This window comes from Callithrix jacchus, chromosome 3, assembly GCF_049354715.1.
Source record: "Callithrix jacchus isolate 240 chromosome 3, calJac240_pri, whole genome shotgun sequence".
Lineage (NCBI taxonomy): Eukaryota > Metazoa > Chordata > Mammalia > Primates > Cebidae > Callithrix > Callithrix jacchus.
Genome location: NC_133504.1, coordinates 92,960,461 through 92,988,264, shown reverse-complemented (window position 1 = coordinate 92,988,264; position 27,804 = coordinate 92,960,461). Strand labels below are relative to the sequence as shown.

The 27,804-nt window shown below is 35.5% G+C and overlaps 1 protein-coding gene and 1 long non-coding RNA gene across 3 annotated transcripts in view; one reads left to right on the top strand and one right to left on the bottom strand.

The window, feature by feature from the left end:
* Positions 1-27,651, bottom strand: CXXC4 (CXXC finger protein 4). 2 transcript variants are annotated; one of them, XM_035293207.3, is made up of 4 exons: positions 27,458-27,651; positions 27,263-27,338; positions 23,474-24,804; positions 1-4,035 (listed from the first exon to the last, which is right to left on the bottom strand). In XM_035293207.3, exons 3-4 carry the CDS (start codon positions 24,545-24,547, stop codon positions 3,991-3,993), a joined length of 1,119 nt encoding a protein of 372 aa, XP_035149098.2. In that variant the 5' UTR covers positions 24,548-24,804; positions 27,263-27,338; positions 27,458-27,651; the 3' UTR covers positions 1-3,990. The 2 variants fall into 2 exon arrangements, with proteins under 2 accessions (XP_035149098.2, XP_002806703.5); XM_002806657.7 differs by lacking the exon at positions 27,263-27,338.
* The window catches only part of LOC103791921 (uncharacterized), a 36,066-nt gene continuing 31,956 nt past the window's right edge, over positions 23,695-27,804 (top strand). Inside the window, exon 1 of the long non-coding RNA XR_618474.5 lies at positions 23,695-23,790. This is a non-coding gene — a long non-coding RNA (uncharacterized LOC103791921). The remainder of the gene's footprint in view (positions 23,791-27,804) is intronic.

The window sequence follows — 27,804 nt, the reverse complement described above, 5'->3', positions numbered from 1 at the left end:
TTTTGAATACTAAAGTCCTTTATTCAACAACACAGAAATTTCACAAAAACAACTTTACTGGGCAAATTGAATGTAATTTTTTTTTACTTTTTTTTTTTTTTTTTACAGTTTTGTACATGCCCCATAAGTGATTTTCTTTAATAAATACACTGTTTTCCAAAACCGCTTTTTAAATAATTGCACAAGCATACATACACCTTACACAAATATCTATTAGAAAATTTAATAGATAACTGCACAGTTCAGAAGAGGAGAACACTGTGGAAGGAGTACATTTTGTGGCCCATGTTCCTGAAATATCTGTTTTGCAATTGTGAAAATGGAATCCCTCCTAATATAGTAGCTGTCTTTTATTCACGAGGAATACAGATCTCAGTGTGAAATGCCAAATTTAATATAAAAAAATCTGAAACATTTAGCTGTTACATGAGAACCAACTGTTCGATATCACTGTGAATGTAACCATGATCAAAGACCCACTACGGCTTTTTGCTGAATGTATTTGACCCTGAATAGTGTGCTCATTTAACTGCTTTCCTTTTTTCACTATTTGATTACAGATACTTATCAGCTTAAAGACTTTATATGCTTTAGCATTAATTGCACAACTTACATGTCAGGGTTTCTGAATGAAAGGAAGGAAATATTCCTTTCTTTTAGTGATTGCTTAATATTAATTCCTGGTAAGCCCACCATCTCTCGCTCCCTATAAATGTGTTTAGAAGAAGGAAATTGAGTGTTGGGAAGTAAGCAACAGGAGACATTTTTATATACTCCTACAGTGGGGGAAGACTATTACTATTTTCTCTCCCAAGGATGGATACATTTCTCCACTTGTAGACAGACCGGCAGAATCCATGAGAAAGCCACTTTGGTCTGAAGGCCTAGAAAGAGGTTTGCATTAGCGATGTTCTTGGTGATGTTAGGGTGCTGAGTGACAACTGAAAAGGAAATTGGCTCACTGCACTAGGTACCAATGCCTCAAGTATTTTCCATGCTCTCCCCAAATGCTGGCGATTATGGCATCTCTCTATCCACACCTAGGGAGGACAAGATCCTGTGTGAGTAGACCACTCTTACAAAGTTTATTATTCAGTTTATCTGAGATATAATTATTAAGTTGTGTAGAGTTGTCCACACAATCTACATTCTGAATTTTCTTGACACTGAATAATGAAACATACAGTGAGGAATTTTTTTAAGTTACATTTCATTGGTATTTTAGAATCATGAAAAATGTAAACCTTCAAATCATTGCCTTAGGGTTATAATGATAAACTTTACAAGTTCTCAGTACATGGACATGTGAAGAAGAAAACTAGAGAAAAGTCAGAAGAGTTATATCTTTCTTCGACATCACCAATGAGAACTTTATATGCACCCTACGTTGTATACATGGAGTTTAACCAAAAACATTAAAAAGTGGGTGGTATAAAACAACAATATCAAGAATAAAAAACATAAGAGAATTAATGAAAAGCTACATTTTTTTCATTTCAGTAATCAACACATTTTCTTTCATTAAAAAATGAATTGACATGAAAAACACCACAGTTTACAATATACAGATTCATTAGTTCTTTTAAAAAGCAAACAAATAAAAGCACACCAAGACATGCAATACTAGAATGTATTTTAGACTCTCAGTACACTGCTATGAGATCTTTATGTTATTGTATGTCTAATATAGCCTGAATAGAAGTTTGTTTCACTTCTGTAATAACAATCATCTCATCATTTTCCAAAAAGCAAGGCAAGTTTATCATTCAAGTGTGAGGGTAAGTTTTCACTTACTTGTAATTAATTAGCAAATTGGTAAACAAAAAGAAAAAAAAGAAAAGAAAAGAATGGAAAAAGAAAAAGAAAGAAAACAACTGATACAGCTCTCATTAGTCCCACAGCAGTTGAAACTCTAGCTAGAAACCCTCTAAGAAATATACATCAAGTAAAAAGCTATCTCAAAATGAATACAGTATACAGCACATTTTAGCTTGTAATCATTAAATTCTTATCTCTAAACATGGATGGATGTAATGAATCATGAGTTGTTCTTGAAAACGCTTGTTGACCATAACTGTGGACCATGTATTCATACTCTAGGTCAGGTAAGTCACACTTGATTTTCACATTGGCATGTGTGCATGCTTTGTCCACCCTCCCCCCAGTAATCTCACCATGAAACACTCTTTCTGCTTTTTAAAAATATTTTATGTCCTATCATATCTCATTCAAAGCTACAACTAAATTTTTTAAAATATTCACCTGCTAGTCTTTCCTAATCTTTACAGCCTCTTCCATTGTACCATTACCCTTTCTCTTCTCAAATTATCTTTCTTCTCATGATTTACTTTGCTAACATTTTTCAGCAAGCTAATGGATGTAGAGGGTTAAAACAACTGGCTAGTGGAAAAAACAAAAAGTTGCAGTAACATGGCAACTTTGAAACTCTATGATTTTTGGTAAACCCTATTCTACTCCTGAAACTGAAAATAGCCTTTATAACTGGGACAAACAATAAACAAAATGAAATGTAAATATTTGTCCTGATAGGATGGCCTTAAGAACTCTATGATAAGAAAATTAAATTCTACATGAAAAGGTAGCACAAGTTCTATGAAGCATTAGATCCTTTGTGTGCAGGTGGTGGGGGGAGGGGTATGTCTTACATTTATGAGATTCCGCAGACCATAGCCCTGCCTTCTCAGGAATGAAAGCATCAAGTAATAACAAGAATGGAAATGGCAGCAATGGAGCATTTTTACTGAGGGACTAGGGGAGACCACTAGTCCAACTAGGTGGCTATGAGAAAAGAAAAGGAAAAGAGATAAAACGCTTCACTTTTATGAATGTGTTTACTTCTTAGTAAATTAAAAATATATCAAGCCATGCCTCAAGGCAGAAGCCTTCAACATATTCAAGTGTTAAAACTACCCATTTAAATTAAAATATTGGGGTACTTTTCATTCAGTTTTTTTTCCTACAGAAAAAATAAGAAAAAAATTAAGAAACAATAAAATGTATACAGCCCATGTTGGGCTGGGGAAAAAAGTCAGTTATGGATTTTTTCCTCCTAAGATATGATACTTTATTCTTTAGCCTAGAAAACACTTTTGTTAAAAAAAATTATACAACTGATTCTGCATTTTCCAACTACTCTGAGTACTCCGCCTTACAGTGCAACCCAAGACAAGTCAACTACACTAAGTATTTGGGAGGTATACCCTTCTGTACAGCTCGTTTGTAAGCAATGCAAGTGCATAACCACTACTCTAATATAGTGCTCAAAAGATTAATTGAAACTTTCATAACATCTTCCCCTCTTACAACAATACAACTGAAGGTAATTGGTGGATGCATCGTAATCTTTTAGTCTTATAAAACTTGGCATCAAGTCTCTATGGAAAGATGCATGGCAAAATGGTGCCAGTGCTGTTGCTGCTTCTAGAAACAACTGGCAAAAAATAGTTAAAGCTAAAATTTATTGCTCCAGATTTAACTTGCAGAACCATACTGTTGTGTACAAACTGTTAATCTCCATAGATGCTCAGACATGATTGTCTCCTTGTGTCTAAACACACAAAATACAAGCTGCTATCTGTACAGTTTACAGTACCGAAACACATATATTTGAAAATGAAGTATAGATATGTACTTTGCAAAGATACATGATTTTACAGCAGGGGTTTACCCAAACTTATTTTTTATAGCCACTTTCAAAATAGACAACAACTTCACTAGTATAGCTAAATTACATCAAAGAAAGAATCAGTGTATTGAAAGTAAATAGACTGGCCAATTCTCCAATCTCCCACATTATTTTTGTCTTTTTTCTTTTCTTTTCCTCTTTTTTTTTTTGAAGAAACCCCTATAACGTAAAATGAAAATAATTTCTGGATATTTTCTTCAGTGGTGGACTAAGCAGTTTCTTAAAACAAGACATTAGTTTGCCCTTCATTTCCAAATGCCTTGAAAATAAGATATACTACTGCTTTAAAAGAACCATCGGAATGCTTCAGCGCTGGGAACAGGTGTTCTCTATAAAAAAAGAGCAAGAAAACAAGTTAAGCTTTCTTTCTATGCCAATATAAAATTAGATTTTTCTCCTTTACACTTCAGCAATATTTTTAGTTACCAATATACAACATAATGACTTGTATATTTCAACATTTAATAAAAAGAAAAAATGCTCAATCTTAGAACATGACAATAGAATATTGAATTTAATGCTAACTTGCTGAATGTACTGATTAAAACACATTGGTTTAAAAACATAGGAAATGCAGCCTGAAACATGTATAGGAAGCACAATAAAGGGAAAGTTCAATCTCTTAACCAATATTAGGAAAGCCAGTCAGCACAGGTACTTAAAATCTGTATCTGCCTTGCAGAATGCCAATATTATTTTGAGTGGATCATCTTACTGTCAGGATAACACAGAAGGCACAATCATATAATGAAAAAAGAAAAGATTCACTTTTACTGGTTAGCTTTCTACATTAGTCGTTTCTCATGATATTTGTTTCAAAAGACACAATCAGCTATGCACATGGTCTTAAACGTGAATGAGACATATAAGCATTCTATGCAGTTAAAATGCCTACAGTTGAATTACTCTGCCTCCAGCCACCCTAACAATTGGAAAGCTGATGTTCAGAATTCAGTTAAGTAATTTATTCTGAAGATTTTCTTAAATGACAGGATAATAGCAAATATCAATATTACCTGCAACATATCAATTATTAAATTCTAAATGTATTTTATAGTCTAATGAGAACTATAATAAAAAAGCACACTGTTTCAAAGTGAGTTTGTATTTTCAGCAAATTAACATATATAAAAAGCAAATTGATACCAACAAATGACATTAAATTAAGCAAATGACATTAACTACCCTACTGAAATGTAAACATACTATTAATGGTACTCCGAAGAAATATCAAGCTAGCACCAAAGTATAAGCAATCCTCTTAACAAAAAACTTATGGTTACTATGAAGTTTGCTTGTTAGGTAAATGGTAGTTAAGCTTGAATTTTTTAGGTACATTAACATCCAACAATTCCTCACGCTATTTCCTTCTTTTAAATTCATTCTATACAATAAAACAATCACATGAATATACAGTGAAGATATGCAAGGAACAACAAGCTAAGGATAGATTCTCCTGTAAAAGAAAGTTGATTTCATTCCTTAGACCAGCCCAGCAAGCCTGTATGAAATGCAAGATGGATGCTAAGAATAAATAAGTCTATAAATTGATGTGTTGAATATAAGGTGCCAATATATTTACTAGGCAAACAAAAACACACGAACACATACATACACACACATTCCTTGTAATACATCTTAAAACATTGTTAATAGCACCTGAATTCTGTATTTCAGAAAATAAATACAAAATTCTACTAAAAATCCTCTAATAATTGAGGTTAACTTTTACTTACTTTCTCACATGTGTTATTTGGTTGGCATTATCCTATTGTAATTACGTCACCTAATAATATGTGTTGATTAGGATGTCAATTAGAAATCGATAAAATAAATAAGTATTTTGGAAAGCAAACCTGCTTTTCACTATCTGTGGTAAAATAACTTTTTAAAGGATTGTCGTCACAACCAACACAATAAATTTCAAAATGACTGTATTAAGAACAAATCATTGATAAATGACTATCTTCCTCCTCCAAGTCTGCATATACATATACAGAACAAAATTTACCTGTGCAGTGTTTTCTAAACAAAAAATTCATTATTCTCACGGAAATTTTACTGATCTTATTAACATGTTATGCCTTACTCCTGAGAGTTTCATGGTTTTCTCCTTTCCAGCTCACTATGCATACCTGAATCGCAATCATTGGATTCAGTTGGTTGGTGAGAAAAACCCCTTTACTACTTTCTAAAGTTAACTTTGAATAAATGTAGTAATTACATACTTTGATTACATTAATCATTATTAAGAAGCTATATGAAGTAATATGAAATAGAAATGCCCATCCTAATACTCATGCTTTATACACACACGTAAGCAATAAATGAAAACTTAAAAGTTTATACCAGATGCTAACTTACTGGCTGATGCCAACTAAGAATAAATTTTATATAAGTATGCACACTTATAGAAATGTAGTCATTTCTAACGAGATAAGTTAGATCCAAGCATATTCATACAATTATAGATCTATGGTTACAGATTCACATATGAAAAATAAACATGTGCATATATATTCATATATATTCACATTTATGTGTATATGTATGACATAGAGATGCCAACTAACTCTCAGATGCCAACTGGAAACAAGATTATAAATATATACTTATGTAATCTTGTATCTTGATAAACATATATGTTTACGAAGATAAACAGCAAAAATATATGGAGTACATTTTTTAAATGAGATGAAGTCCTTATGTTTTAGATATACTTTTAAATCTCTTTTCCAATTTTTTGCTCTTCCTGTGCCCCTTTCAGCTACTCAATTTTATTTGCTTTCAGCTACTCAATTTTATTTGGAACATTCAGGAAAAGCAAGCTTATACAATGCCATTAGGGTCAAAGGTCATTGTTGTGAGGGAAAAAAGATCATCATTTCTCAATAGCTGTTAGCAGTAAAAATTAATTAAATAATGCAAACATGAGAAAAGCAGAGCAAAGGTTTTCTACACTTACTTGATGTTACTGTGCATTGTGATATTACTATGCATACACTGAGACCAGTATGCATCCCCGGATGAAAGAATATGGACAGTTTATTGAGGAATAAGTGAGAAGGTAAGCAGAGAAGCCTCTTTTAAAAATTATTTATTCCTTATATTAAGATCCTTGAGATCAAGAAGCCTAAAAATGATTAGTTAGTAAATCACCAAATAACATGTGAGAAAAATTAAGAAAACTACTGGTGCAGTAATTAGAAAAATAATCAAGGCACACACCAGAAATTTGTAGTAAGATTTCTTTAACAGTTGTATTTCAGGATTGAAAATGTGTCAAAATTCTTTAGTGTCCCATAGCTTACACAAAACAGGTTTCTATCCAATCTCCTGCCCAATTTTCATCAGGAACAATGAAAATGTTCTTTAGGACTGACTGAATTTGTTTCAGACAAGCTGGGTGAAGCAACAATGTTTTCATAAATAAATTATTGAGTTAAACTATGGGTTTCTAATTAAGTTTGTCCTAATGTGGGGACACATATTTTCTTGTTCTGTCAACTAATGAGGTCATCCTTGTAAGAGAATTTTATTTTAAATGGTGCGGGGTACTCAGCACACCAATGTGGGGGATTAAATACCCTGACCGGCTACCTTAAGGTTATATAAATTCAAAAGTCCCAGCTAGGGATTCACACTCTTGATGAGATTATAGTGACTTTCTGAATCTCAGTGATGCTTGCAGGGGATCTTTATCCTGAGTGACAGGAAAGCCAGATTCCCCTGGAAGAGAAGGGGGTGGGGAGGTAAAGAATAGAATTGAGTTGATCAGCATTGTTTAAGGCAGCCTTCACTGTTCATGCAGGTGCAAACACTGACAAACAGCCGTCTTGCTCCCAGGAGGCCTGTGGAGAACCCTGCAGCCCCAGCTATTATCCAAGAACATTTTATATTTACTTTTAAAAATAAATTTTAAAATTAGTAATGTTCCTAGCAGATAGACATTTCAGTTCAATTTTCATTAAATCAGCAGTGAAAAATAAAACAACCTAAAATAGTAAAGCATTCTAAAAGTTTTCAACTTAAGAATTTTAGCATGTTTCTCTTTTCTTTTTCTTTCTTTTCTTCCTTTCTTTTGTTACTTTTTTTGAGATGGAGTCTCCCTCTGTCACCCAGGCTGGAGTACAGTGGCATGATCTCAGCTCACTGCAACCTCCGCCTCCCGGGTTCAAGCAAATCTCCTGCCTCAACCCCTGAGTAGCTGGGACTACAGGTGTCCACCACCACACCTAGCTAACTTTTGTATTTTTAGTAGAGACAGAGTTTCACCATGTTGGCCAGGCTAGTCTTGAACTCCTGACTTCATGATCCACCCACTTCAGCCTCCTAAGTGCTGGGATTACAGGAGTGAGCCACCGCGCCCAACCTCATGTTTTTCTTTTCTTACCTACTAAGCAGTCATATAGAAAGTGGTATCTTCAGGTGAAGGATACATCTACATATGCTTGTCAAAAATACGTCAAGTATAATAAAACATTGGCTCCTAAAAGCTGAAAATGGGGCATGTCTAACTCTGTACATATGAGGATATGTGGATTGGCCATTTATGTTTACGTATAGTACATAAAATGTAGCAGTATTTACAAAATTGCACTTAACACAAATCACTTTCAATAATGTCAGACCTGAGGTTTCAAAGAGGAAATTAATGATAACTTTTGATGCTGAAATTCACCTTAAATACATACAATTTTAAATTGAGATCATAATTATGACACTAGAAATGTATATAACTAAAGTTAAATATATCTTTCCAATATTTATTCATATACTTTATAATTTAAAAATTTCAGTGACTCACCGAGGCCTTCAAACTTCTACTGTGAAACAAGATGGCTCTCATGATTTCCAACTGGAGGTCACTATTTGGGGTACCATTGTTTCTATACTAATCAAAAAATAATTTCTTGTTTTCCCATTTATTATTAACTATGGAAACAAAAGTCATAGAATTATTTTATGATTCCCATATGAAGCATACTTTTTTCCCAACCAAACAAAGTAATTTCAGGCCGCAGTTAGTAATACCATTTATTGTTTAATCTTTTGAAATACTGTTTTCACTATGAGGAGTCCCATTATAAGTTTCTTAGACTCCTTGGCATCTAAGTCCTTGATATTGGAAACCCTCACTGTATTCAAGTCTATCAGTTCACACTAGAATGCAAAGACCTTAATGAATCACTGAAATTTTGCAGTGGAATGTACGTAAAAAAATATGACAAAAGATAATAATAGAACCCAGTGTTTGCTTTAAGTTATTTGATTATATATGTTTTGTTTGTGGCTACATCTAAAACTTTCAAACTTCAGAAATTTCTGGATGAACAAATGCAAGAAGATTCCTTATGGTGAAAAAAAGGACCCTTTTTCTGATTTGATTCACGAAGAATCTAAAACATTTTCTATATAGGTTCAGGATTATTTTACTGACAAAATTTCAAAATCTACTTGGAGAAATGGGAAACTGTATTATATACACAGTATTGTGAATGTGAATAAACAGATTAACAAAAATTAATATATAGTAATACAAATATTTGAATAAATAATTATGATATAAAATAATGCCTAGCAAAGGTGAGTACCTCCCCAACAAGTTTTTAGTGGAAAGATTGTTCTATATTCCATTTATAAATAATACTATAGTATAATACATTTTAGAAATTTAGAAATAATAATACATACAAATTTATAAATAATAAATCATTTCTAAAATGTATTATTATACTATAGTAACTATAATAGAGTTATTAGAAAGCATTGGTAAAGCATAGGTTAATAATATAAGAGAACTGTTAATGATAACCACACAGTCCAACAATTTATAACTATTATGAATAAAACAACATTTTATTAGTAATACCTATATTTAAATTTATCTGGAGTAATATAAGTATATAGTATTTCCACTTTTTAAATTGTACCTCACTTACTTTTTTCTTCTGCTCTGTTGTAATAAATCTGTATAGTATATGTAATATATAGCAGATTAATTTTTCTCATAATCCAGATTCATTTATCAAATAACTGTATGTCTTTGGTGTAATCACACCTTAATTTGGCCATTATCCAAATATAAGCTATGAACAACTTTCAACATCAACCACTAACTGAAATATTAGACCCCTATTTAAAAAGGGGAAAGCACCAAATATGTAACTAGATAATTTTGATGACATAACTTTTGGAGGCTTTAAATATGATTATAAGGAACATTCCACATTTTGGTTTCCAAACTGACATTTATGACCAAGCTTTCTTTGATTAATAATGGAGGACTAGAGATGGGGTTTTCATTGATACTGATTCTGCCTCGGCTGTTGCTCCTGTTGCTTTGTCTTGCACCCTACACTACAACCACCACAGTTACCATAACCACTGTGACAGTATGATTTTAGACTGTGACAGTGTGACTTTAGAAGGTAAACCTGGCTAACTTCTGAAAATGGAAAGATGACTTCATAGATTATGTTGTAAAGGTACTATGTCAAGTCCATATGGTGATAAAGATGGTCAGGAAAACAGCTGTTTAAAGGAGAATGTATGTACAGGGTGAGCATGTGTTGGTAGGAGGTAAAAATGACAGTTTAACATCATGATTCACAATGGTCCAGAAGTGACCAGAAAATTTACCTCCTTTTGGCTATCGATCTAATGTAACTACTTTAGTTAATCAAGTCTCTTGATAATGCTATGTATGTATGATTATATTCAGTTAAATTTTTGGTAAAAATACTTCAAACCACATCATTCTAACAAATAAGTAAATTTAGTGTATTAGAAATGGGTAGTTTAGTGGTTAAAATATTCTTAAACATAAAAAATAAACTACAGTATGAGGGTACCATGGTAAGCAGAAAGAGAAAAATCTTTCAATGATTCACAAATTTAAAAGGTATTTATCAAAAAATTGTACATATTCAACCTTATGTGTAAGAGAGAATGTGAAAGAAAATTAGAAGTAAAATTAAGATTTAAAAAGTAAAAATTAGGTTAACAAAATCAATACTATACATTTAAGAATGGCTGAATTATTTTATGTATATATATATTCATATGTTCATATTTCATTGGCTATATATATATAAATATATATGGCTATAGAATCTAAATTTATGTACCTATATATATACATGAATAAATATGTGTGTGTAAAAGTTCCACAATTCAACTTCTTCTCAAGTAATTCCTGTTGAATGCAACAATATAGCATTAGGTGAGCTCACTGGTAATTAGCCATTGAAATACAATGAGCAGCCTTTTCCAGAGCAAGTGGTTGGACAATTTTGAAAATCTTGTTAACTTTAAAGCAGTTAGTGAATTTGTATCAACTTTATCACTTTTTATTGAAGAGAAACATAAATATTCATATAAAATATTAGAAAATGGGAAATCACTTATAAAATCTTAAGAGGTGATATTTAACCTGACTATCAAAGCTATGATTTGGACACCCTTTAATTTATATGAAAATAGTTACACTTAATCTCCATAAGCAAATCAAAACGTTGCATCTCTTTTATTATAGTTCTGAGATTTGAGAAATATTTATTTCTTAATTACATAAAAGTGAAAATAAGTTTGACAGAAAAGTTCCTGTTAGGCTAAGTCAAGTAGCATTTTGAATATAGTCACTGAACTTCATTTGGCTCAGAATCTGTTATGAACCATCCAGCCACTGGGACACAGTCAGTGTAAAATTCACTGAATTTTATGTTTCTGCTTATTAACTACTGAGAAAAATTTAGAAAACTTTAATTCCAAACATTTCAGTCAACAAGATATCACCAAAATAATGCACTTTGAGTAAAACTATAGTTCTAAGAATAACATGTAGTTTTTGTTGTCCCTCCCTTGCTCCTTTTTCTTTCTTTTCTTCCCTCCCTTTTCTTTCCTTTTCTCATCTCCCTCCCTCTATTCCTTCCTTTCAATCGCCATCATATGGAATGCTCAAATTCACACTCTGACTTTGACTTTTGGTCTTTGCGCTTAATTCTCTTTTAAAACAATAAAATTAAAAAGTATACAGTCAACAACTAATTTAATTTTCATCAAATCTTTACACATTTCTTGTTTATAAATATACTTTGGTTAATCAAGAAGATAAATGCTATGAAGCATTTTCCACTACCATAACATCATGGTAGACATTTGCTCTTGTGCCAGAACAAACCGTCAAGTATTTAGATTCTAACTTCTCCTTAGGAAGTTTTCAGGAACTACCCCTTTTTCTATAAGTATCATGTGTTCCATCCAAAGTATATAAATATATATACTCAGTAGAACATAGCCACATTTAGATAGTCAATTGACAAGCAAAGTAAATAATAAGCTTAGTTTTTCACCATAGGATTTATAAGATGTAGTGATTGATATCCTTCACATAATCATTCCTTGGTAGCCTTTTTTATATGCACAATTCTGTATTTTCTCAGCAATTCTCCTTATGATTATTTAAAATGTACACTGGCATTTTGTACCATCAGCTCATTATAGGGACTGGATAGCCTCGAGCTCCCTACACACTGTCATTAGTTTTCCCATCTTGGCTTTTCCATTTCTAATTGCAGTTTGCAGACTTGAAAATCACTTTCAATTATTTAAAAAACAAAAACAAAAACATAATTTTCCCAGAACTAATTTTTCCAAACTGGAAAGAAAAATAAAAAACCCAAATACATAGTGATTCTAGTGGACCTAAACCCAGACCCATGACATCTTTCCACAAATTTTGAAACATTATTGCTTCTCATTTCTTATTTAAACCAGACTCAAGATGACCTTAAGCATGCCATTTCTTTTTGTCAATATGCTATTTCTGATTTTCCTTAAATAGTAGCAATCCTGTAACCTGAATTCCCTTCGTTTCTTCCTTGTTTTCCTTCCTTCCTTCCTTCCTTCCTTCCTTCCTTCCTTCCTTCCTTCCTTCCTTCCTTGTTTTCCTTCCTTCCTTCCTTCCTTCCTTCCTTCCTTCCTTCCTTCCTTCCTTCCTTCCTTCCTTCCTTCCTTCCTTCCTTCCTTCCTTCTCCTTTCTTCCCTCCCTTCTTTCTTTCTTCCAATATGATCTTTTCTATTCTTCAGGTAAAATGTAGGTTTCTGGCATTCTATAAAATATGACTTGAAATAAAACAGAAAATATAATACTACAGAATCACATGAGGTAGCAAGGCAGAGATCACATTAGTCTGTATTACTTATCTAGTCGTGGAGAACTAAACCAAGATGAGTCAAGCAATCCTAAGGCTTTTAAATAGGTGTGAGATTGCTTCAAGAATTTTCTAAAATTTTGATGTTACTATAATTTTATCAATTTGTCCATTTCTTAGACTAAAATAAAAAATATAGAGAATCTTAAAATTTTTATAAAAATTTAAAAATATAAATAGGCCAGGTGCTGTGGCTCATGCCTGTAACCTCAGCACTGTGAGAGGCTGAGGCAGGTGGATCACATGAGGTCAGGAGTTCGAGACCAGCCTGGCCAACATGGTAAAACCCCATTTTTACTAAAAGAATACAAAAATCAGCCAGGCATTATGGTACATTCCTGTAATCCCAGCTACTTAGGAGGCTGAGGCATGAGAATAGCTTGAACCCAGGAGGTGAAGGTGGCAGTGAGCCGAGATCATGCCACTGCACTCCAGGCTGGATAGACCAAGATACCATCTCAAGAAAAAAAAAATTAAATAAAATAAAATAAAAAATAAATATATATATATTATATTATATATATATGGAACTAAGTAGCTTAGATGAAGGACTAAGACCTAGAGCTAGAGCATTACATGGGTATTGAAAAGAGCAGAAATAAAGAGCATTTAGCATTCTTTAAGCCAGGATGTATGTGTGTATATACGCATTTACAAATATATGGGTATGTATGTATGTATGTATCCACAGAACTTAAACAAGTCTTGGAAGATAACAGTTCCACCTAAACATTTGTTAAATTGAATTGAATTTATCAAGGGTTTACTATGTGCTAACTAATATCATATATTCATGAATAGACAGCATAGGTATAGACCTGCCTGGAATAAGTAAAAGCACACTATTTGTAGAAACATTTCAATTTTACTCTTTATCTTGTTAACATTGATCAAATACAATTTCTTTCCTCACTACCGACTTGTTGTGATGTTGGTGTTGCTAGATTAGTGTTTTTCAAACTTGACTGCAACCAGTTATAAATACATTTTACATAGCAACCCATACACATACATTTCTTAAAGTGTACATAACTGAAACAGAAGTTGAACAATACTTACTATTACTACATGTGATAAACTCTTATATTTTCTGTTCTGTTCTATTCTAATATACCTTTTTTTAAAAAAAATAAAGTTTTACTCTGTCACCAAGCTGGAGTACAGTGGCATGATCTTGGCTTATTGCAACTTCCAACTCCTGGGTTCAAGCAATTCTACTGCCTCAAACTCCTGAGTTGGCGTGTGCCACCAAGCAAGCTAATTTTTGTATTTTCAGTAGAGATGGGGTTTCACCATGTTGGCCAGAATGGTCTCAATCTCCTGACCTCGTGATCCACCTGCCTTGACCTCCCAAAGTGTTGGGATTACAGGCATGAGCCACCATGCTCGGCCTTCTAATCTGCTTTCTAAAAACTCAGGATGGTAAATCAAAACATTTGTTTCATGGACCACAAACATACTGTCACCTGCAGTTTGATAAACACACCTCCATACTATAAAAAAAATTTTAATTTTCAAGGGTGCAGGAAGAATCAAAAAGTCAATCACTCCAGTGGAAGTGCTAAGGAACTCCTTTCATTGGCCAGAAGTCTTAGAGAATGTGGGGGTTCCACCCAGGTTAAAAGTCCCCTTCTTCCACACCCCTTCAGACTCCATGTTTGGGTCCCCTTCCATGAACACTCCCTTCATGGAAGCCGTCTTTCTCTCTCCTGGATTTCCCCTCTGGAGTCCCCTTCCACACTCTCCTAGAAGCCTGTCTTCCCCTCCTAAACTCCCTCTCTCTCTCAATCCCCTTCCACTCAGTGTGGAAGCTCTCTTTCCTCTCCTGGATTCCGTCTTTCTGGATTCTCTCACTGGGTGTGAGGAGAGATTTCCTCCTCTGGTTTTCTCCCTCTGGGAACCCTTCTAACTCAGTGTGAGAGAAGCTTTTCTTTCTCTCATTCAGTGTGAGAGTTAGTTGTTCCTTTCTCTCTCCTTCTCCTTTTTCTCTCTCTACATAAATAAATCACTTTCTACAAGCAAAAAAAAAAAAAAAAAAAAAAACCAAATTCCCATGACAAGAATCACATGAAGAAAATCTAAAGACCATGCCACTTCACAATGACTTTAACTCTACATATAGCAGTGTTACAAAGATCTAATGTGTTTCTCTTATGATGGAAACAAGCCAATGTTCTCTTCTGTTTTTCATGGACTAAAGGTAGAGCAGACAAAATATTTCATGTTTAATGGAAGACTCCACATGTTCTCATTTCTTATCCACCTACATATGACTGTTAATTTTATCCTTTTTTTCTTATCTTCACTCCATTAAGATCATCACTTATCTAATTTAATCTATTTAAAAAAATTGCCAATAGAGAAGTTATTCCCAAGCATAGTTATTTTTCTACCACTCATTCGCACATTAGTTCTCGCCATTTCCACGATTAAATTTATATGGTCTTCACTTAGAAATGTATTTAATGTTGTTTCATTCTCTAAATTTTTGAGATAATGTATCTTCTCTGGCATTTGCCAGATTTGCTGAAATAAGCAAAAATGTCCATAATTTTTCCTAATCAACAAATATATATCCCTTTTTCTTCTCATCCTACTTGATCTTTATCGTTATAGTATTATCAATAATCCAGTGTGGTTTGGTGTGGGGTTTTCTGTTTTTGTTTCTTACTCTTTGGGGAAAAAAAAAACAAAACAAAAAAACCCCAGCACTTTTAGCACCGTTTTTCCCATAGTCTGACACTTTACTTTCTCAAGAACGTTTTCTGAAATATGAATTTTAATGCAGAAGAGACACAAATGGGATACCATTTTCCACCCATCTTGGAAGTATTCTCTTTTAGTTACACTTTGGAATTATTCTACCAAATGTTTCAAATGCATAAGTAAAAATAATAACATCAGCTATAACACAATCTGTTTTTCCTTATCTCTAATTCATCTGCCACTCCTCTCAAGCCTCAGCTCTGACTCTCAAACCAAAAGTATTGAGTCAAGTCATTAAAAAAGTTATCTTCCCTTTTAAAAAATATTTTCCAACCTCTAAAAAGCTTTTGTAACTGCCAAAGCAAGCATATACCCATATTCCATTTTGTCAAAGTTCTTTCTAGACACTGCATTGCCTTCTGGCTTAAGTATTCCTTTCTCCTTTCTCATCTTTCTTGGTCAACATTACAAATCTTTTAGGGCTTATCACTGTTCTCCCCCAGAAAAACACCAGCTTTTTCTATTACCGCTTAATAACTGTCTTCGTTTTTTACAAATAGTCTGTTTTTAGTAAGAAACAAACAACAAACAACTGCATATAGCTACTTCATTTTTAAGTAAAAATGAATATCTACCTGTTTTATTTCCTATGTATACTCCTATGTATATATTTTCCAAATTTGTTAAATATGTTCTTTCCAATATTTGTTACATAGCTTTTCCAACTAGAGTTCATTTATTTTTTAAAATAATTCTCTTGACCTCACAAATTCACATTTAGAATATCTCTGTGTCTTGGAAATAGTCAAATCAAAGTATTGGGTTAGTAATGTGAAACATACACACATACATTTATGAAAATATATAAAAATTAATAGTGGTGATGTGTCCGTGATTTAAAAAAAAAAAGAAGAAAGAGCACTAAATAATTGAAATTGGCTCACCACATTGACTGACTTCACTGAGTAATATGCTCAGTTTCCTAAGACAATGCAAGTATAGGAACAAGGAAACATGTTTAATTAGATTTATCTCTTTCCAAGTGAACTCAAGCCATATCTTTGTCAAATGGATGATTCACACAAATATGCAAAAAACACATATCATTAATAGACATCTGGGCTTTAATGTCTGAAAACTATAAGTAAACTGTTGTGTTATCTATAAATATGGATGCCTTCTTCTCCATATTGATGGTTTTAAAATTGGACTGAGAAATTATATTTTTATAATATAAAAAATATATTTTTTAGTTTGCCAACAATATTAACCTACATATAATATTAACAAGTTATAAGGTAGGTTGATATTACCTTCATCGTATTGATGAGAAAATAAAGTTCAGAGAAGTTATGCTGATGTACCTAGAACATTGTTCATCTGTTAAGTTACTTGATACTAGTGGCTCTTTCCACAATTTCTTACCTATGTGGCCACAGGGACCACGGATTTTAAATAAAAAGAAATGAAAATCTAGAAGTTTAGTAGTACATTTCCTGAATATAATTTATATCTAGCTTTATATAAACCAAAGAAATACAACTTGAATATGAGGTATTTGAAAAAGTAATTGCTTGTTTGCCAAAATCTCTTTAGAAAAAAAAAAAATGGATTGGGAAATGAATGGTTTAAAGATTAAGAAAGTGGAAAACAAAAACTTCAGCAGGCTTGATTTCATACCTAGCTATAGATTCTTATTCTTTTAAAATAAATTTAGAGAAAGCTCAGAAGTTTTGCACAGGAAAAAAATACTTCTCATAATGTTTTAGAGTAGAAGTTAACAAGCCTGCTGGGATCCTTTTAGCCCCTGCAGAGCTAAGTCTTCAACATTATTAAATGGCTGTCGCATCTGAAGTATGGTGCAACATAACTCAATAAACAACAGAAAACATATGATGCTAAATGGAGGGAGGCTTTTCGATTACTCCACAGAATAATTCAATTTCAGGACAGGTGTTTGCATGTGATGGAACAAGATATGACTCAAGGATAAAATCACCCTTATGCCCCTCTCCCAATATTTTGAAGCTCCTAAGAATAACAGCAAAATGCTAGATTTGAAAGTATGTTTAAAAAGGACAGAAACACAGAAGCACAAATGAAGGAACAAACTTACACATGCACAAAATTCTCAAAATTTAAATGGATTACACAAAATATGTACTTTCTTTAAAACAAGTTTTTATCAAAGATAATGTTTCCTAGAATGCCTTACTTCCCCAGCTAAGATCATCTGACATTTTAATCAGCAACTAAAATTTATTTATTACTAATAAAATTTAAAGATTTTATTTTCAATTCATTTTTGCTTTTGAAAAACTAATCTGGGAATACAAGAGAAATTATAAAACAATTAGTCCTTTCTCCAATTGTATATTTACATGGGCCTCTAAATAAATCTTGAATTTAACTTATGACTTTAGATATTTCTATATGACAAATAGAAGAGTTTATTTTTAGTATTTTGTATAATGTGAGTAAAAATAAATTTAAGGAATTAAAGCATATCCATTTATATTAAATTTATTGAATAGTAGGACATTTTGTCAAGCTTTTTCAGAGCAAAATAAAGTAAAATGTTTTCTGTGTATTCAGGCAATCTGACCAATTGAGGTTCAGCAGTAAATTCTAAGAGCACCAACAGCTTCAGAAGACTTTCTTAAAAGCACACTTTCAACCTATGCCTGAGAAATATTCAAATAGTATGTTTAACTTTGTATCCAGATTTGTATACAGAATATTCCAACAATGTTTCCACTCCAACATGGATCTTGAGTCTGGAACTTGTTCAACAATGTTCCAACTGGAGTAAATATGGATCAAATGCCTGTCCTTTTTGCATGCCTTTCAATTTTCAGTGTTACAGGCTATTTTATTAAACTGTTCTGTATTTATCAATCTATAAGTCTGACTATGCAAAATTTAACTATAAATTTAGAAAAGTAGAAGACCAAGACTAAACAAAATATAGAGAAATACCTCAGTAACCAATTCTTTAAAACCTTGAAAAGCCACACAACTTTAATTACTTTCATCACTATACTTTTCATTCTTAAAACATCCAAATATTTTTCTCAGATTAAATGGAAACCTAGTTTATTTTAAAATTTGTTTTTATATGCTTTGTGATCGCTTGCTTATATTTTGTTTGATGATGGCTGAATTTTAGACATTCTTATGGCATAATTTATAAATGAATTTTAATTACTTTATTTTACTATTCCTAATTGCCATCTAAAACATGGCTTAGAATTTACATGTTGTTTGGATGGGTGAGACTACTGTTTTCATTTAGGAAGTGTTAAAAATGTATGCTTTGTAAGTTTGTGAACTGACAGTTAAAATTGCATGTATTTACTGTGTATACAACATGATACTTTGAAGTATATAAAAAACAACTTTAGCTCTCTTGTATTAAATCTAGCGATGGAAAAATAATCTCATTGAACTTGTATTGCAGTCTGATGCTTGGCCACAAATTCATTTTGTGGCTTTAGTCAAAGATAAATTTTTCTAAGCCCTTTCCTTATTATTTATAAAACTGAGGTGCTTTTTCCTACATCATTTACATGCTACACTCTAATGTTAACATACTATTATTTTGTTTTGAAACATTTCCTCTTTCACTTTTATACTCAATTATATATTTCCATTTTTTGATTAAAATAAAAATTTATATATTTCTGCTGGCAAGTTTCTTATTCTTGAGATGAAAACTTGAAAACTCATTTTTATAAACTATGACATAAAAGAAAAACTGGTGGATGTTTCCATTGAAGCCATGAAACATTTGTACAATATCTGTAGATATTTTTAAAATCACCAAACTTAAGAAATGTATATGTTCAATTATTGACTTGTTTTATTGTTTAGCTAAAAGCTCTTAGTTTGAGTGACACACCTATTTTATACAAGTTAATTTCCTCAGGAGGCAAGTGCCATCTTCCTGCACACATTACAGACAGTGCTTTGTCCAGAGTTTTACAATTGCCATTTATAGTTGGGGCTCTTAGAACTTAACAGCATATACACCATGTCCCTCCTCCCCTGTTACACTCTTCCTAAGTAAGTTATCAAGTTTGAGACAGTATTTGAATGTTTTCCGCCAACCCTTTTAAAAGCTCAACCTAACTTGTGGAAAAGTTATTGTTGGCCTGTACATTCAGCAGACAGATTTTTAAGAGATAAAAGAAAAGAAAGTAAAGAAAAATAAATTGGAACCATCCTTTTTCCTTATTTTCCAGTTTCTCAATGTCTTCACTGTAACCTGCCCTCGTTAGTTTCTTCTCCAGCTCAAGGAAAGCCTCGGTGGTGACAGTATGAAACTCACTGCAAAGAGAGCCAAGAGTGGGGCCAGGGAAACCTCCTGAGGCACTGTTCACTAATTCCATAAATCAACTAATGGGAGAGAAACCAGATCTGTGTGGTCTGTAATGCTGTCCCACAGAGATCAATCATGTCACCTGAACAACGTTCAGGGACTAAGAGGCTGGGGTTGCCCATGGGACAATGTTATCCTTTGAGTCATAACAGATTGGGATATTTTTAAAAGTTAGAACTTAGTATCAGAAATGTAGCTGTTGTGAATATAAATACTAAAAGATTATCTTTGCAAAGGACAAAGTGTTATCATGTAACTTATAAGGATCTCCTATATGATCACATTTATTAAAACATCTAGGAACTTAATATTTTTCATTTAGGATACAAGTTTTTTAAACAGTTTTTGTCACACAAGGGACAGACACCATTTGTAATGACTGCTTTGAACAATTAGTGGCTATTTTTTTTTAACAGAGTAATTGACTTAATGAACAGTGGCTATGCAAATATACAGAGCATAGTGTAACAGAAAAACTAAATGTTTTATGTGTGTTATCATATCAAATAAGATCAAGGGGGCATTTTATAAACACATTTCTAGGGCATCATAAGGTGCCTTTAAGGTGAGACTAAGCAGAAAAATAGAAATCAGTAAGGCAGTTTTAAAAGCAACACTAGAGAGGAGGTTTTGAAAAAAATGTGAATGAGGGTCCCAATACAACCAGGTGAGTCTGTCTTCATTTCAGTTTTCTCACTCTGAAAAAAAAAAAAAAATCTGACTATGCCTCCAGTCTTTGAGATGAGAACAAGTCAAAGGGAAGAATGGCACATGAGGCTTGAAGTGATCAATAAGAATATATATATATTATGAATATGAACCGGATGTTAACTGACAACCGTAATTCAAAGCCCACAAATATTAGCTATGGAGTTTACATCAGGAACCATAGGTGATATCCACAATGAGTCCCCACATAACTACCCTCAGCCAGGAACCCATCAGATCTCTAAAACATTTTCTCAGATGAGGATGGACCAAATTAAAGAGAGAAACCAGGTCACCAGGGGGACTTTTCACCTTCCAGCCATTCCTGTTTCAGCTTTGGGTCAGTCACGTAAGCCCTGTCACACTGACATGTGCCCAGCTGGCTTCCTACAACCATAACTGTGTGTTTGCATGTGGATTTAAGACAGTCATGATGGCATTGTCTTTTTTAATGATCTAGATAGAATCTTAGACAATTTTTAAAAACTTTTTCTTTCATTTAGCCAAACAGCCTTGCGCTAATAATCTTAGCCTCGAAGCACAACCCATGCTCTGATAGAAGGGGTCTGAAGTTAGAAGATCACCTTAAAAGTTCAAAGGAAAAAAAAACCCACCTTCCTCTCCTATCCATACCTCACCTTGTGAAGATTAACAGGTTTTTGTGCATGAGAATTTTTTAAAAGAAGAGAATGTAATTTTATGGGATTTTGTCATCAAAATGCTTGAGAAATTTAAATATCACAACAAGCTTGTATTAAAACTACCAAAAGAAAAGAAAATCATACCAGCATAGAAACTTGTACAGAAAACCTGCTGGTACTCACATCAAACTTCTCCAAGGTAATTATTTATTAAATCAGAATTATTCAGTTACCACATACTCTAAATTGGGATGCTGGTAGTGCCATGAGTCTAGCTAAAGATGAGGCCTAAGCGCAGAACCAAAATTATAATTCTAGATTCTACATTTCAAGAGGAAAAATGAAAGCCATGTTGTCCTTATCAATTGGAAATTAATAATTTCAATATGAACTGAATTTTAATTTCCCATAGTCCTTAGAGACCTAGAGAAGTTTTAATAAATTAATCCAGAAAGAAGATTCCAAAGCTATTTTTTGCCACCTAAGAAAATACATGGACCTGCATTATAGTTGCTATTATCTTTGCTCAAGGAAGGCTGTCAAAAAAATGTAATAAACCATTTAGGAGTAAAGTTAAACTTTCCAAAAAGAGACAATTTACCTTATAAAGAAGAAATGCAATATTTTGATGAAACTGATCATACTCAATAATGACATCAACATAATCCTGTTATTTTTAGAATCACAGAGTGCTATCTAGTTTGACTTACACAATTAAAGGTTTTTTTAAAAAAAAAAAAAAAAAAACGGTATCTTCTCTGTGTTCAAACCTGTCCCAAAGATCTTTAACCTTCCTCTTTATTCTTTTCAAGACTGCTTCCCAGTTCATAAAGAAAACTTCTCTAAGCAGTACTTACAATTTTTAAAAGAATGTACAGATACCCCTCAGATGATAACTTATGAGAGCCACTCTCATCATGCAATTCACCCCACAGAATATTCCCAAATGCTAAATCCACCACCTGCAGTCTCATGCATATATGAACATCTAATTATCTACCCTGTAAATTTTATCAAGGGATTAACTATAATTACTTGTCCACATTTCTTTGCTTAATATACCACCAAAACCATTTAGCTGTGATTTTTTTCATTTTCCCCCTTGTTTTGATCAGGACACAATATAAAATTTTTATCAAACCTATCAATCTCTGTATTTAGCATAATTAATAACCTCATTTAACAATTACTTTAGTGATCACCTGTTCAATATCTGTTTTAAGGACATACAGGTAAAAGAAATTATTATTAGCCATATAAGGTAGCAACCAAAACTTGCTACTTTGCAACCACAAAATGGTTACTTTGTCCAATGGAGAGACCAAGGGAAATACTTCTTTTGTAATGAGTTTTAGAAATTACTCATTCTGAAACTACATAAAATAATTTTTAAACAAAATCACCATCATCTTCCTGAAATTAACTAATTGTATCCCTTTATTCTAAGTCACATCTCTTTAAAATTTGAAGGTGGAAATTTGCTTTCTACACTGTTTCAGCTTTCTCCAAAAGTATCAGATATGCAGAAAATACAATAGAAAACATTCTCCCTTGATTAGGAGAAAAACTATTATAGAAACGGGTAGGAAATCCCCTTCTGAATCCAGGTGTTTCAGCTTCAATGAATACTCTTGTGTGGTTTGTTGTTTTCTGTTTTAATGAGAACAGGCTTGTATGCCACAAACTGTGTCCTCACTGTTATAATTGGGCCACTAACTTAGCCAATAAACTTGTATAGGATGTGATGTGTCCAGTCCTTTGGGCAAAGATGCCCCACCCTTTAATAAAGAGGAGGGGGCATTTTAAACCACCAAGGGAAAACACTGAGAACACTGACTGTGAAACTTCAGATTCTTCAAACCAATTACATTATGGTTTTCCCCAGAGATAAAAAGGAGGGGACCCTCTCTACCAGAAGGGCGGTGTCACGTGAAGTGAAGCTGGGGCGGGTGGTGGAGAGGCCAATCCTTTCGCAAACCACCTACAACTCTTACCACCTGAATGAAGCTTCAGAGATCGGGTACTGCATCTTGAAGCCAGACAAGAATCCCTGAAGGGGAGAGGGAGTGAGGAGGGAAGGGGGGAGACTGGGAAACAAGAAATCATCTCCTCTGACCTCTAGTGAAGTGCCAGGTTTTTTCTTTAGCTCTTCACATTTTCTAAATTTGCAGATCTGGTGTCCCGTTTTGCGGTTCCTGCAACTGCTGCAGACGCCACAGTTGATGAGCCTCTTGCAGGGCACGCAGACCCCACACCTTTTCCTCTTCTTCTTGGCTGGGTTGGCTCCGCCAGCTCCCCCTGAGGAGGACGAGGAGGAGGAGGAATGATTCTGCGGGCAGTCTGCCAGATTGGCAATTTGAAACGCACTGTCTGTGACGGCTGCTGAGGCTGCTGCGGGGGAGTGAAGGGCTGTCATGACGATGACCCCTGGAGGTAATGAGATGCCCCCTAAAGCCGGGATAGCGGAAAAAGTCCCCACGCGCTCGGGGAGATTCATTATCTCTGCTTCAGCAGCGCCGCATTTGAGCTTGTTCATGCATTCCCCCGCCAAAGGTCTGCAGTGTTCAGGGGATAAGGTGGAGAGGAAATTAGTATTTGCCATTTGCAACGACGGCTCTGGCGGGCAGCCAGCTTTCCCCAGCCTCTGGGAGTCGTTTCGGTGGTGCATGCTGGTCCTGCTGCCGCTGCCGCCGCCGCCGCCGCCACCGCCGCCGCCGCCACCGCCGCCACCGCCGGCGGGGAGGATCGCCGAGGAGGAGGAGGCGGAGGAGGAGGCGGCAGCGGAGGAGGATTTCCTGCCGCCCCCGCCGCCCCCTCCCCCGCCCCCGCCCCCGCTGCCGCCTCCCCCGCCGCCGCCCCCGCCCCCGCCGCTGCCCCAGAGCATGGCGGTGGCGGCGGCGGCGGTGGCCGCGTTGTCGCAGTTCCAAGGGGACATGCCGATGCGCGCGGCGGCCGCGGCGGCGGCGGCGCTGCTGGGGAAGATGGGGGTGGTGATGCGCGCGATCTTGGCAGCCTGTGGGAAGGCGCCCCCGTTGGTCTTGTAGAAGGAGGTGGCGAAGGAGCGGTAGCGCTCCATTTCCGAGTTGTAATCCACAAGGCTGTTCAGAGCCCCCTCGGGCAAGTGGCTTTCCTTGGGCAAGCCCGGGGCCTCCGGGCTCGGCCCGGGCTCCACGCAGACATTGGTGTTCATGGTGCAGGGGGGGAAGAAGGGGTGCAGGGTGGAAGTGGGGACCGCCTGGTCCGACACCTGGGTGGAAAAGGGGGAAAGGTGGGGGGGAGGGAAGGGAGTGATGGTGGTGTTGGGGTGAGGGCCGAGGCGGGAGGGGAAAGTGGGTTCGGGTGGGGAGAGCAAGGTGAGGGCTGCTTTATTCCTCTCGGGGGCTCATTTCCACACACGGTGAATTCCCAGGCAGCGTCTTCCTTTGCATTATCCTCCAACTGTTACAACTAAAATAAAGAAAGTCATTCCAACGAGCTGCACGAGGAAAAAGATTAAAAATAAATAAACAGCCTCCCTCACTAACCCACCGCCGACACGGAAAGCTCCCACATTCTTCCGTCAGGTCGTTTGCATAAGAATCATCAAGACGTGACCCCCCCCACCGCCCATCCCCCCCCAACGCTCCCAACCCCCGCTCCCTCCCTCCCCACAGCAAACCACAGCTCCTCCCCCCTATTCTTATAACCCTCCTGAGAAAATGTATTAATAACCGGGATACCCAGGGAAACAGGGAAAACGGGGGTGACAAACGCCTAAGGAAAAGGGCAATTGGAGTGCTAAAGACATGCAAATCATGGGTGGGAGGGCGATACTACCTATAAGCAGAGGGCATTTAAACATTATGAAATGTGTGAACAAGTGCTGCCTGGGCATGCAAATGCTGTAAAGTAGAAAACAGCAATGGCCCTATAGGAAAATGAACAGGAAATTAGCAAATGAAGTACTGAGAAAGTCTACAATACATCCGAGTATCAACTGTAAGCAAACACAATACAACTGAGAGCTAAGAGACTGCCCACATACAATCTGAACTAAAGAGGCAGGGAAAAAAGAACTACCAGCTGCCACAGTGTCCTTCTGTGTCTGCGGTCATTAGTTTGAATCCCAGCACAGCTGGCTCTGTTAGGGTCTTAATTCAATGGACCAAGGACAGGTCTCAATTGTACAAGCCATTTGGTGGTGGGGCTTGGTGAGGGTAAGAGGACGGTGTTCTACTTTTCTTTTTTTAAGGTAGAAAATAAAGATAAGCCAGATAATTATATACATATATAACCAATGTCTCAGATTTTAAACCAAGTGCCTGCAGCCTCTGTAAGAATATTCCTAATCATTCTTAATGGAGATTGCAGTCTATTCCCAAGACAAGAGGAAAGCATAGGACTTCTTGAAAAGGATCTCTCACAAGCACTGATTTTTACATTGAGTAAAAGGGGGGGGGGGAGCCTTTAAGGTGCTGTTTGCTAGAGAAAAATAACCAGTAAAATGATTTTTTTTTAAATTTTGCTCTTTTTAAGAGGAAAGTTTAATGTTAACTGGGTGTTTGCATTCATCTCCTTGCTTACAGGCCATTATTATGCTTTAAGGAGAGGTATTTTAGTTGTTTATTACAGAGGGAGAAGTACACCACAACCTTTTAAGAAGTAAAGCAAAGACATAAAGTGTATATACACCTAAAAAAAACAGTTTCTTTGTTTCCAGATTTTTTGGCCAGAATCTCTTTTTGTGACATGTTTTGAAGCCCATAGATTGGTCTAGAATGTAGAGTTCAGGGAATTCTACATGGGGCCCACTAGTCTCAGTCTCAAATATTCAGAGTTCAAAATGGTTATCAATTATAGTAATTATTTTATAATTACTTATAATTAAATTAATGAACCATTTATGCCCAAACTTTAAGTGCAAAAACTTCAAGACCTACTGATGAGGTGCTTTAAAAAGAGGGGTTTATGTAAACAAATCCCTAATAGGCAAAGTAAATCAAGATAAGGAACCTCACCCCAGGCTGGATTAGAAGCTTGCAGGCATCTTTCAATCACAGCAAGTCCCTAATCACTCAGGAACCACCTCTGTGGTTTCGCATTAGGGAAAACTGCTCCCTTCTGAGGTCTGAGGGCAATACAAAGGGTGCCCCAAAACGCTCTTGGCTAAATATTCCTGATGCTTGAAAGGGGTGGGGGAAGAACCAGAAAGAATATGCATATAGCCTCAGTTTCTGCGAGTCACATTGTAACTGCAAGACCATAATAACTGCCACTCAGTAAAAACTAGTTATGTCAACCATGCATTAGATATCATCACAGTGAGTGGAGGGAAATTTTTCAACGTTTTAGTCTTTTGACCTTGTTTCAAATAAAGAAATAATTTAATGTCTCTTTTTTAGAGTCTTAGAGTGGTGTTTCCGAACACAAGCTTTCCTTGCTTGTCTGATTGCCATCACCTCCCCCCTTCCTACCTCAAGGTTTAATACCACCAGAAACTGTAGAAAATGATTATGCCCGGTATCCAGGTCATTATTGTTTAATCAATGCATCTCTGGAGCATGAAAAAGGTACCTAAGCCACAGCTATTGTTTGGATTTTATTAAAAAGCAAAATAAAACACACACAAATAACTATAGTTCTATTCCATAGCTAAATTAGAGATCCATACTTCATGATCCTGTTTTGCCTTTAAACAATGTGACTGTACATGCCTAATATTGTATGTCTAGTCTACCAGAGACAGAGATCAAAGGTCATATTTAACATTCAGGAGGAGGGGCGGGTGCAGATTAATTAATAAATTAATATAGCGACGCTTTTCCTTGCTGGAGTCCAGCATTAATAATCTACTTTCACAATCCCAACGGACAGCAAACATTTAAGAGAAAAAAAAGCCAGAGAAAGAGAAAGAACAATCACTTACCAGTCTCTTTTTATTTGGGGAGCCTTAGAATTTGCAGACGCTGCCAGTCTGCCTTTAATTAGTTGCACATCACCCCCTAACACAAAGAAACACAAATCCAGATGTGTCTTGGCAGCTCCCAATTACAACTTTAATACTTGTAAACAAACTGTTGGGGAGGGGGGGATAAATAAATATGCGGATCAAAAAAAATACCTGTAAATGGCTTTTTTTTCTTGTTGCAGAGAGAAGGAGGAGGAGATGGTGTTAGTGGTGGGGGTGGAAGGAGGAGGAGGTGGGGGGAGAGGAAAGAGTCGAGTGTGAGTGTATGTGTGAGAGCGCGGGGCTGTTGTCGGTGGTCTCTCCTCTCCCAGCGCGTTGCTCTCCGTCCGTCTCCAGTCGCTGTGTGCGAGGGAGGGAGGGAGCCGGGGAGTCTCTCCTCTCTCTCTCTCTCTCTCTCTCTCTCTCTCTCTCTCTCTCTCTCTCTCTCTCTCCCCCCCCCCCACCCTCCCCCCTCTTCTCTCTCTGTTTGTGTGTGTGCGTGTGTGCGGTTGCTGGGGGAG